The sequence below is a fragment of the Coregonus lavaretus genome (assembly GCF_964263955.1).
Source record: "Coregonus lavaretus genome assembly, contig: SUPER_35_unloc_3, whole genome shotgun sequence".
NCBI lineage: Eukaryota > Metazoa > Chordata > Actinopteri > Salmoniformes > Salmonidae > Coregonus > Coregonus lavaretus.
In genome coordinates this window covers 1,085,027-1,097,481 of record NW_028167179.1, presented here as the reverse complement: position 1 = coordinate 1,097,481, position 12,455 = coordinate 1,085,027, and the positions used below count along the sequence as shown (strand labels likewise).

General features: G+C 43.1%; 1 protein-coding gene across 1 annotated transcript; it reads right to left on the bottom strand.

Moving 5' to 3' along the window:
* Window positions 1-3,206: 3,206 nt before the first annotated feature.
* LOC311110329 (uncharacterized protein) lies at window positions 3,207-6,655 on the bottom strand. Its single transcript, XM_084188874.1, has 3 exons — window positions 6,074-6,655; window positions 5,528-5,661; window positions 3,207-4,794 (listed from the first exon to the last, which is right to left on the bottom strand). Exons 1-3 carry the CDS (start codon window positions 6,354-6,356, stop codon window positions 3,604-3,606), a joined length of 1,608 nt encoding a protein of 535 aa, XP_084045000.1. The 5' UTR covers window positions 6,357-6,655; the 3' UTR covers window positions 3,207-3,603.
* Between the last annotated feature and the right edge of the window lie 5,800 nt (window positions 6,656-12,455).

Below are 12,455 nucleotides of genomic sequence, written 5' to 3'. Positions count from 1 at the left end.
GGTTGTTGTTATGTAGAACACTGTCTGTTTCTGGTTGTGGGTAACAGTGTTGCTCCCCAGCCCAGAGTTAAGGGCGCTGTCCCATCCACTGACCTCCACTATGTCGCCTCTGGTCCTGGCCTGCTCAGTGATGTCGTCTCCTGGGCCCTTGGCTGCACCCGTCTGTGTCTGGGAATCCAAGATGGCCACCCAGTCTCCTCTGTTAGCCTCCAGCCAACCACCTGCAGGAAGAGGTTACAAAATAGACTTTACAAACATGGCAGAGGTAACTCTAGATATGGATATTTTTTGTCAATTACCTGGTCAAGTTCATACATTATAATGTGTGTTTTTGTATATTAACATACAGTAAGTTGCTGTATGTTATATGTATTTCTCCCTTACCTTGCTCCCCCATCTTTAGTCCACTCAGCAGGTCAATGCTCTCTGGTCCGTCTTCTATCGTCTCCTCTTTGACTAGCAGCAGATCAGGCTTCTCATCCTCCATGTCTACTGACTGTAAGAGAGAGTGAGAGGATGTTGGATCAAGAAATCTGATCTGAGCACCCTGCTATGGAGCATCTTCTAATTGGGCAAAGAGGGATTGCTATGAGTACTATGCAGACATGTTAGTTGATTTGATTACTTGACACTCTTTAATTATTTGATAATTCAAAGGCATGGTCTCACACTTAAGACAAAATTAATCAAGACCTGGCCCCGTATCCACAAAGAGTCTCAGAGTAGAAGTGCTGATCGAGGATCAGGTCCCCACCTGTCTACATAGTCACTTGTCCCTACAAAAGTGATCCTAGATCATCACTCCTACTCTGAGAGACTTTGTGGATACGGGCCCTGACCTATTACCATTCAGACAGTAGTTCACAGTGGGCTCACCTCAGTGAGACTGTGTGTGGTCCTGTGCTGCTCAGCTGGTTCCTCTGTGGGTTCAGGAGGAGGTGTAGTCTGGTTGTCCTCCATGACTATGGTCCACTCAGGGTTCCCCAGTCCCTCCTCACACCCCTCCTCCTTCACCAGCAGCACCTCTGGACCCTCCTCCTGGAAGAGACAGGTGATACAGATTACACAGACACACACTCCCTCAGGTACGTACACACACAGATAATAAACACACTTTCAACATGGAGTGTTTACCCATCCCCACTACATTTGAGTCCTATACTGTAGTTACAGAATGACTTCATTGTTGTTAAACCCATCATGGTGAACATAAATATGATGTTGTGGGTAAAAATAAGTCAGCTATGATAAGTCAAAAGTCATCATCAGACGAACCTGACTAAACTATTTTGACATGTACAGTAGGTGTTTGTTAGTGTATGTATGTGTAAGTATATTTATTAAGTGTATATTGGTTATAACGCACTGTCATTTTTATGCAGAATAGGGTGAGATCAGATGTGATGTATACTAATAATAATAATAAATATAGCTGCGAGCAGCAATGAACAGGGTTCACAGGATGACAGATAGGACACCGGATCACTTGGATAAAAAAGCAAGCACTCTATCATGTAGGAACTATCTTCCTTTATGTGCAATCAGTGAAAGCATTACCATGTTTATCTCTCAATACCACAAGGATGACGCAAGTGAAGTTTAGTCTAGTGCTGTAAATTGGTTATCTTTGAATACAGTGGTGGTTAATAGTTTCCTTGTTTTTTGAGATATCAATACCAAGTTCCGTGTGGTTCATCGTAGGGATGTCCATGATAGCAATGACAAGTCAAGTTGATAGGCCACTGTGGAGTGGATTTACAGTGGTTTAAATGGACACGTAAAATCTACCAATACCTTAGCTTTTCTCAAACTAAGTTATGACATATACCATGGGCCTATATTCTGAATTTGGTGTCATTTGGACCTATGGTTCATGAGAAGAAGATAAAGTATTTTTTTTGTGTTTATATTTTACCATGTTAGCGTATGTGCCAATATGCATCTACTGGTATAGTGTGGCCATCTTTGAATGTATCAATGTTATTTTCTCAAACTTTTTAGGGACCAAAGATCAAATTTGGAGTGAATCTGACTTTTAGTCCATGATAAGTACATTTTTTATGATTATTTTAAAGCTGCAATATGTAACTTTTTGGGCGACCCATCCAAATTCACATAGAAATGTGAGTTATAGATCTGTCATTCTCATTGAAAGCAGGTCTAAGAAGCGGTAGATCTGTTCTATATGCGGTACTTCTATGCTTGCCGTTCATAAGTTTAGTTTTTGGGTAATTTACTTTTGGTTTTGTACAACAGCTTCAAACAGCTGAAAATACAATATTTTTGGTTATTGAAAAGATGGTACAATGATTCTCTCCATTGCTTGTTTTGTCACAAACTGAAATTAGGCAAACTATTAGAATTTTTGCAGCCAGGAAATGCCGGTGCGACCTCTGCATATTGCACCTTTACACATTTTTTATTTATCAATAACTCAGCCATCTCTTAACCAATCCCTTAGTTTTCCTTTAACTTAGTTTGATAAAAGCTATCTTATCGTATTTGTTTCATTAGTCCATGGTTGATATAGTTCCAAAATGTTTTGCATGTCAACAATCAAGTTTTCAAGATGTATAACTTTCAAAATACAGAAAAACAGCTGGTATGACGCCTCCTTTAAGAGATGTACAATGGACCTACATACCGAATTCGGTGTAATTTGGATTTATGGTTCATAAGAACACGTTTTTCAAGGTTTTCTAACATTTCCAAGATGGAGGAAAATCTATCCTGGCAGACTTTATGGGTCCAAATTTGTTCAGCATGAGGATTTTTAAATAATCGTTTATATTTAACTAGGCAAGTCAATTGGGAACAAATTCTTATTTACAATGACGGCCTACCAAGAGGCAAAAGGCATCCTGTGGGGATGGGGTCTGGGATTAAAGACACCTACATACAAAGTTTCAAGTCTCTAGGTCAAACGGGGTGACGGATATGAGGGTTTAAGTGAGACTGCTTATAACAGCACCACCTATAAGCCAATCGGTGCCATTCTTTTTGACCAAGTTATTCATGGCCACTAGTTTCTGTGTGCCAAATTAGAAAAATAGTTAGCAATCTATGCTTGAGTTATTTGACCATGTCAAGAATTTTTTTTAAAATAACTCTGCCATGAACCCCCAATAACTTATTAAACATTTATAGCGCATTTCATTAGACAGAATATGTATACTAAAGAGAGACTCAATGAGAAAAAAAGTATTAGAATGAAAAGTCCCATTTTGCATTTATTAAACAAACAAGTTTTAAATACACCATATGAAAACCACACATACACGTCTCAACTACAAATCTGCATGATCAAATGCATTCATATTCTCATTAAAAGCGTTTTGGGGAAAAAATTAGGGAGTTCTTGTAATGAAATAGGCATTTGAACATCATATAGCCTACAGTACAAACACAATATGTAACAGACTTTTTAGGCTTATATTTGCTTTATATACCACACAATATCTGGATGCAATATTCTACCCAGGAATATTCAACGCTGAAATCTGTTACTCTTGTTATTCCAAATGCATCTGGGGATGCTTTCTGCTGACAACAATAAAAATGTATCTTTGTCTTTAATGCAGGCTTTGATCTAAAAGTCAGAAGCTATCGAGTGGAATGGTTTTTCTGCTGGTGTATCCTGAGGTAGCTCCTCTCTGAGAACCTCTTCCCGCAGTGTATACAGGCAAACGGCCTCTCTCCCGTGTGGACCTTCAGGTGCATCTTAAGATGGTCCAGGCGGGAGAATCTCTTCTCACAGTGGGGGCAGTTGTAGGGTTTCTCCCCTGTGTGGACCCTCTGGTGCCTCTTTAGGGTGCCAGCCTCAGTGAAGCGCATGTGACAATGGGTACAACTGTAGGGTTTCTCCCCTGTGTGGACCCTCTGGTGGATCTCCACCTTCTGGGGGCAGCTGAAGCCTTTGTTACAGAACATGCAGAGGAACCGTTTCTCTTTACTACCGCCTGATGTGGCTCCCCCTCCCTGAGCCTGGGCTCTAGCCCTGTTGTTTGAGTTCAATACCTGATCGAAAAGGACGTGGCCGTGAGAATCGGAAGGCCCGATTGACGTGGGCACTGGGTCGTGATCCCTGAGTGCGTGTAAAGGGGAGTGTGTCGCGACATTTGGCTTTGTCTCTAAGCTTTCCCTGTAATCTAAGAAATCTCTGCCCTGTGAGTGTCTGTCTGCTAGGTGACTATCTGCATTCCATGTGGGAGGAGCGTCACCCTCCACTTTCACCTCATCTACAACCAGACCCTCCCCTTTCTTATCTAGGCACCCTTCAGAGTATACACTACTACTGTACTGGTTCCAGTCCCCTCTAGACAGATCAGTCTGTGTCTCTAAACCCAAGAGCATGTTGCCAGTGTCCATCTCTGTAGTGTAAGAACAAGACGGATCATTGCCAGTCTCTAACAGGTGACCTGAGTTCGGATGGGAATGAACCGTCCTTGAGCTCTGGTTACCATAAAGTAAATACTCTGAGACAGGAGCAGGAGGACAGCCCAGTCTCCCCAGCCCCAGTGTCTCTGGGTCTGATCTGTGGTCAGATCCTGTGTGTAAGTACCTGTGTGTTACAGTTAAAGTCTCTGTGTCGGTCTCTGACTTGAGTGCGGCGTTCTGCGTTCCACTGACCTCCGTGATTCTGCCTCGGGTCTTGGGCTGTGCTGGGGTGGTGGTGGGGTCCTCCATGGCTACAGGGGGTGCTCCAGTCTGTATGTCTCTGCTGTGCTGTGGGTCCTCCTCTCCTTCAGACCTCTCCTGCTTGACCCCAGGACCTGCAGCTTCTGCATCTGCAGGCTGACACAAGAGAGGATGTTATTACTGGTACATTAGTTAAATTGGATAACAATGTTGTAGGGAAGTCTCACAAGCTCCCTTATGGCAGATAAATAAGGATGTACAGTGCATTGTTATCCATTCGTACTATCGCATTGCTGTCCCTCTCCCCTTCATAGCCAACTTTCCTTGTCAATTCATTATCTTATAGCCTACTTTCCGAAAGCCTAAGGTAGGCCTATGTTTTTTAATACGTTTTAATAAAAGGAGAAATATTTGCTTGTGTCTGACATACGCTGGTGGCTTTGATTGGCGGGTCCTTTTACAGGGGTGTGTGTGTTCACTGATTCTATTTATAGGCCTATATGTCCATCAGAAAGTTTCCTAATGTAGCCTGTCTGGACTCCATTTATTTAATAAGAATCAAACGCAACTGTAATGATTTAATCTGTAAAAGGCTTATTTTCAGTAGCTTAGGCTACATCGTCTCTCTTTACGGCGTCCCATCTTTGAAGAACATATGCAAATGCCACTGCCATCGAATGACCGACCGCAGCAGCAGGGCTTGTGACGTTATGCGAATATTTTGGGAAAACTAGACTAATATTAGAGGTAATAACTTGAATTTAATGAAATGCTACTGATAATAACAAAGTGTAATGGTAATACCCCTCCGAATGCTTATGTTGGTGACCGTGCACAATGGCCTGGCTAATTACGTAACCACAAATTCCAAGACCATCACAGCCCCTACCTCTATCACGATAACGTGCTGTGGTGAGGTTCCCCTCCCCTCATCAACGGTGATTGGTTGGTCATCTCCTCTCCATGTATTGTGTCCCGCTGGCTTCACAAAGCTCCTGTGGCCTCCAGTGAGATGTCCTTCACCTGAGAGAGTGATTGAGGGAAAAGAGGTGGTTAGGTTAGCTACTGTCAATGCTCAACACTATATTCTACACTATTGACAGTTTTGACTCTGTCTAGAATTGGCAAGGATGTAAGGTAACACTTCTCATAACTTCTTGATATACTATTTATAGCTCGATTGATTACATGCATCATATGTTTTCATTGGGTAAATAATAGTAAATGCAGTAAATCAATAATCTGGTTAGAATATGATATTGTGACTTGCGCAAGATAGCTAAGTAATCAGGGGACTTACTGCATACTATCCAAAAACGGAACAAGACCCAATTCTGGGTAACACATCTTAACACATGTGTAGAAGGGAACGGGGCGACGGGTAATGAACAATATATGAACGGCGAAAGGCCGCGCAGACTCCAACAAAATGTACCTCTTGCCGTTCCTCTGTATCGGTCGATGATCTTGACACTACTTGGACGACTGGCGAGGACGCGCTCTCGCATTGTCCTCTCTGCGCGCTCCCGTGCCATCTTCAGTTCCAGTAGTTGTAGTTTCCTCCGCAATGCCCTGTTTTCTTTCTGGCTTTGAGTTATTTCCAAACGGAACACTGCATAGTCGTCGTCTACGAGTTTACAGATATCTGCCACGGCTGCATTCGATAGCACCTCAATGATGGAGGCTATTTGAGTGTGAAAACCCATACAGTTAGCCATTGTTAGCAGCTAGCTAGCGTTACCTAGATAACATATATCAACCAAGTCCCGTCTACAACGCAAATTAAAGACTACCCGGGGTAAGTATGTGATGCTGTGCAATTAAACGAGTCATATTTTGAGTTCCATCGTGTTGATAAACGTCTAAATAACAACAATAAAAACGCTAACTTGGAAATTGTTCTTGGTTACTGTTCATTTCCTTTTACACTGAAGAGAAAGGATGTTATTCTTCTTCTATGGTATTATGGCGGTCCGCAAATTAAATATTAGAGGTGCGTGCATTCGAGATACTTGGAGAATTCCGTCAACCGACTGTACGGGGTCCAAATCACATACCTAAACATGCTCAGTAACCTGACACAGCAGGCGTAAAAACACGCCTGTGCCACAGATTATCCATGATATTGACCAGATACTCAAGTGGCCGCTCTAACAATGTAAATGAATGACTTAAAAAATGGAATGCAGTCTGGAGGAGGCAAGATCAGGTGGGACCATTCTAGCCCATGACTTGGCAGATACATGTGTGAACAACAGGCACAACTCCGACAGTGTTTTTTGTCAAAGTTGCCTTGATGTCACGTGTACTACTTATATCAGTACACTCGTAACAACCTAAGCATTACGAAACGTATATTCGATCAAATAAGCGTCACATAACAAATAAGCCATTCATTTTTTTGTTGACCAAATTCGACACTCATTTATCTCCATACAAAACTCCTCGCTTGGTGAACGAAAAACCGTCACCTGCTGGAGAAGACAGATTTTTGGGTCAAGTTATCCCTCTCACTTCGCCTCGTCCTCTGCCTTTAGCGAAAGGAGGAGATAAGAATCTCATTGGTCAATGAATGGAGGAACGTATAACGCCCCGCCCAGCAGACTGTCGACCAATCACGTTCACGTTGTCATGTAGTTACTTAGCTTATCGTCACGCAATCCCTTCTCAAACTCAGGGTATGAATCGAGAAACCTGCCTATTTCCGTACATAATGTCACGATTCCAAAGCTATACGATATTACAGAGAGCAAGTTAATTATCTCACATCTTGGAAAATATTTGTTGTACTTCTTGTTGACGAAATTCACGCCAATGTTGGGTTCTTCTTAAGATGCCTTACCGCCACCAACTGGACTGGTGTGTGGACCAAAGACAGGGAAGCTCTAAATCCTACCCAATATTCTTGTCTCCTGAAGGAAACGAAATACATAATTAAATACTACATCCCCTGAAGATTTCCCCAGCAGTTCACTTAATCTTGGCTCTTCAACCCCATTACTCCTCAAATCTAATAACAATTGCTCCATTTCCCTCCCATATTTCTGGCACGGAAATAGAACGTGTTCCACTGTGTCCATCTACTCTGGAAAATGATCACACTTCCCAGTCGGATGTTTCCCCACCAATTTCAATGTACTATTGAGCCTTGTGTGTCCCAGTCTCAGCCTTGTGATTAGACTTTCCTCCCTTCTCTCTCTTGACCTGAGGACCTCCCTGCCCCCACCTTTTATTGGATCTTATACAGGGGTCTTCCCTTTCCCTCCCTGTTCCACAACTCTTGCCATTTATTTTTAACCACTGATTTTATCAACCCCTTGGCTTCTGCTTTACTGATTGACAATTCCATCTCAACATTAGGATGTTTATGAGCATGGTACTTAGAGGAACTTTACAAATACCCCCATCTGTCTAACCCTATACAAGCACTGCAAAACCGCATACAATGGGAGTCAATTGGGCGCTAGCTCAAAAACCCAACTTTAGTCCCAACCCATAATGTTGGGTTTTTGAGCTAGCGCCCAATTGACTCCCATTCATTCACCCAGAATGCAGCGCGCGGCCCATTGAGGATGCATGGGCAACGTACACAATGGGCACTAAAATTATTCCAATGTAGTTTCCCATCTCCTCAAAAATATCTTTGGCGGAGTCCCTACATCGGTTTTTCAGGGGAAACAGAAGTTATGTTGAAAATACTGTATCTGAGGAGTGGCTCTGTGGAGATGGGAGAACCATCCAGAAGGACAACCATCTCTGCACCACTCCACCAATCAGGCCTTTATGGTAGAATGGCCAGATGGAAGCCACTCCTCAGTAAAAGTCACATGACAGCCCGCTTGGATTTTGCCAAGAGGCACCTAAAGGACTCTAACCATGAGAAACATGATTCTCTGGTCTGATTGAACTCTTTGGCCTGAATGCCAAGTGTCACGTCTAGAGGAAACCTGGCACCATCCCTACGGTGAAGGATGGTGGCAGCATCATGCTGTGGGGATGTTTTTCAGCGGCAGGGAGACTAGTCAGGATCGAGGGAAAGATGAACGGAGCAAAGTACAGAGAGATCCTTGATGAAAACCTGCTCCAGAGCGCTCAGGACCTCAGACTGGGGCAAAGGTTCATCTTCCAACAGGACAACAACCCTAAGCACACAGCCAAGACAACGCAGGAGTGGCTTCGGGACAATTCTCTGAATGTCCTTGAGTGGCCCAGCCAGAGCCCGGACTTGAACCCAATCGAACATCTCTGGAGAGACCTGAAAATAGCTGTGCAGCGACGCTCCCCATCCAACCTGACAGTACTTGAGAGGATCTGCAGAGAAAAATGGGAGAAACACCCCAAATACAGGTGTGCCAAGCTTGTAGTGTCATACCCAAGAAGACTCAAGGCTTTAATCGCTGCCAAAAGTGCTTCAACAAAGTACTGAATAAAGGGTCTGAATACTTATGTAAATGTGATATTTCAGTTTTAAATTTTTTATAAATATGCAAACATTTCTAAAAACCTGTTTTTGCTTTGTCATTATGGGGTATTGTGTGTAGATTTATAAGGAGAAAAAAATGATTTAATCCATTTTAGAATAAGGCTATAATGTAACAAAATGGGGAAAAAGTCAAGGGGTCTGAATACTTTCCGAATACAGTCTACTACTCAATGGGGAGGGCATGAAAGGCAACAACACCGGGGTCATAGTGCCCTTCGCTCCCGCTTGACAAGCACTACTGTCTGTGTGGGAAGTAGCTACCTAGTTGCCAATATCAGGGTGACAGTCACAGTAAGCACACGCATACAACGCATGAAGCAACATCCTCAATACTTTTAAACAAAAACAAACAATCATCAGTTTTATAACTGAACGTTTTACACAAACAATTGTACATTAACAGTGAAATACGACTCAAACTCTCACGGTATGGTAGCTCAATATTTGGTAGCTGCCTGGTAAGAAACGGAAGAAAAACAACATTGCTCAATCAAAACCATCTAACGTATAGCAGAGCGCTTTCGACACACCCACTCCTTTCCACACGCCCACTACTTTACTTTCGACACACCCACTTCTTTCCACACGCCCACTACTTTCCTTTCGACACACCCACTCCTTTCCACACGCCCACTACTTTACTTTCGACACACCCACTTCTTTCCACACGCCCACTACTTTCCTTTCGACACACCCACTCCTTTCCACACGCCCACTACTTTACTTTCGACACACCCACTCGCCAACACTCCGGTCGCCATGTTGGGATGCAGCTACCCCCTTCTCTTTCGTAGACCACTGATGTATAAAAGAAACAACCCTGCGGAGAGTGCAGGTGTGACTACCCAATTATCGCGGGCTACCCAATTCGCACAGGGTACTTTGTTAGACTTTAAATAGCTTGTTAAAACATAATTTTAGATAGCAAGTCAGCCAGTTGAAATAAGATATAAACAACGTAAGTGCGTGGCTAGCTAGAAAAACAAGTGTTATGTTAATAACATAAAGACTACCCCACCCACCACTAAGCACAGTGACACAATAATAATAATAATAATTATTATTCATTTCATTTGTAAAGCGCTTTTCTCACACCCAAGGCACACATTTTTTTAAATAATAAAAGCAATCCAAAACAGAATACAGAACACAGAAAACAATCAAAGCTATATACAGGTGTCGTCAGATCTGGAGGAAATTAGAAAATAATTAGCAGAGGTCCTTGAAAGCTTTTCTGAACAGCACGATCTTGAGCTGTGCCTTAAAGGAGGACAGAGACTCTGCAGACCTAATAGTGTCTGGAAGTGCGTTCCACTGCCGCGGAGACGCGCAACTAAAAGCCCTGTCACACATAGTTTAGTCTGCTGCGGGGCTGCTGAAGGAAGACAGACCTGGAGGAGTGAAGGGTGCGTGTGGGGCAGAATGGTAGAATGAGGTCATACAGGTACTTGGGTCCAGAGTTTTGGATAGCTTGGTAGGTGTGAACCAGGATTTTGTAGTCGATGCGTGAGCAAATTGGGAGCCAGTGAGGACTGAACAGCAGTGGAGTGATGTGCTCGCGGGTAAGGTGTGGGTGAGGACACGTGCAGCACAGTTCTGGACATAATGGAGTCTGTTTAGACACTTGGCAGATGCAATAAAGGTGTGGATGAGTGGCTCAGCTGCAGGTTGTGATAGCATAGGTCGCAACCTGGCAATGTTCCATAGATAGAACAATTAGACTTTGGTCATACTGTTGTGGGCCTCAAATGACAGCTGCCTGTCAAATATCACACCCATGTTGTGAACCTCACTGGAGGGGAGGACCATGACACCACCAATATTGAGGCTGTAGCTGCTGTTGTTTATGATGGTGCGAATGGCAATCAGTGCGACCTCTGTCTTTTTGCAGTTTAACTGCAGGAAACTCAACTGCACCCACACTTTGATATCCTGCAGGCAGCTGACCAGGAGTGCAGTGGCATTGGCAGTGTTTGTGGAGACATATAGCTGAGTGTCATCAGCATAAAAGTGAAAGCCCAGTCTGTGTTTCCTTAAGATGTTTCCCAGTGGCAGCATGTAGATACAAAACAGTAGTGGCCCAAGGACCGAGCCTAGACATGGTGACGTACACTCACCTACATATTTATTTGGACAGTGAAGCTAAAACTTTTTATTTGGCTCTATACTCCAGCATTTAGGATTTGAGATTAAATGTTTAATATGAGGCGACAGAAAGATTTACGTCGTGCCCAATAGAAATTAATGGTAAATGTATTGTGTCATTATGGAGTCACTTTTATTGTAAATAAGAATAGAATACCGGTATGTTTCTGAACACTGCTACATTAAGGTGGATGCTACCATGATTACGGATAATCATAATTGAATCATGAATAATTATGAGTGAGGAAGTTAGAGGCACAAAGAACATACCCCCAAGACATGCTAACCTCTCACCATTACAATAACAACCTCTCACCATTACTTCATGTCAAGTAAACATGAATTAAGGCACTATCATTATCTCACTATAAAACACCAGTATCAATCTAAAGGGACATAGTTGTCACTCTTCATCAGTGAAGCATTTTTACAGAAACCGTCGCACCAACCATCACCATATCGTCTACTCTGCCTCATCATACTCATTCTTTCCTCAGTTCACCTCATCCAGTTCCCTACTACATCCAAAACCACCAGAATGAACTACAAATAAACTAACTAGTACTACATATCACTCTATACATGGGCCGTGTGCATTTTCTTCTGGTGTGTCCTGAGGTAGCTCCTCTCTGAGAACCTCATGTTAGTTAATTTGATACTATGCAAACGTGTTAGTTGATTTGATTACTTGACACTTACAATAGTTTGATAATTCAATGGCGTGGTCCCACACTTAAAATGATTGAAGACCTCGGCCTGTATCCACAAAGAGTCTGAGTAGGAGTGCTGATCAAGGATCAGGTCTCCACCTATCTAAATAGTCTTATTCATTATGATCTAAAAGAGAAAACCGATCCTAGATCAGCACTTACAGGGGGATGTCCAAGACACAAAGAGTTGGTCACTCTTATACCATGCTCTCGTTCCATCCAAGTAGATGCACAAAGCACGTACTGGACATAAACGGTGGAGACACTCTTCTTCCATAGAAGTGAAGGGCGGCGGGTGGAACGCCATAAGCTCTAGGGCGAGACAACACCGCCTTCGGCATAAAGGCGGTGTTGGCTAACAATGTTACCTTGGATAACCCCGGGGCAAACTGTAGGCACGAATGGTGGACTGACAGCGTGTGCAGCTCACTCACTCGCTTTGCGGATGTAAGGGCAATCAGCAAAGCCTTCTTGAAGGA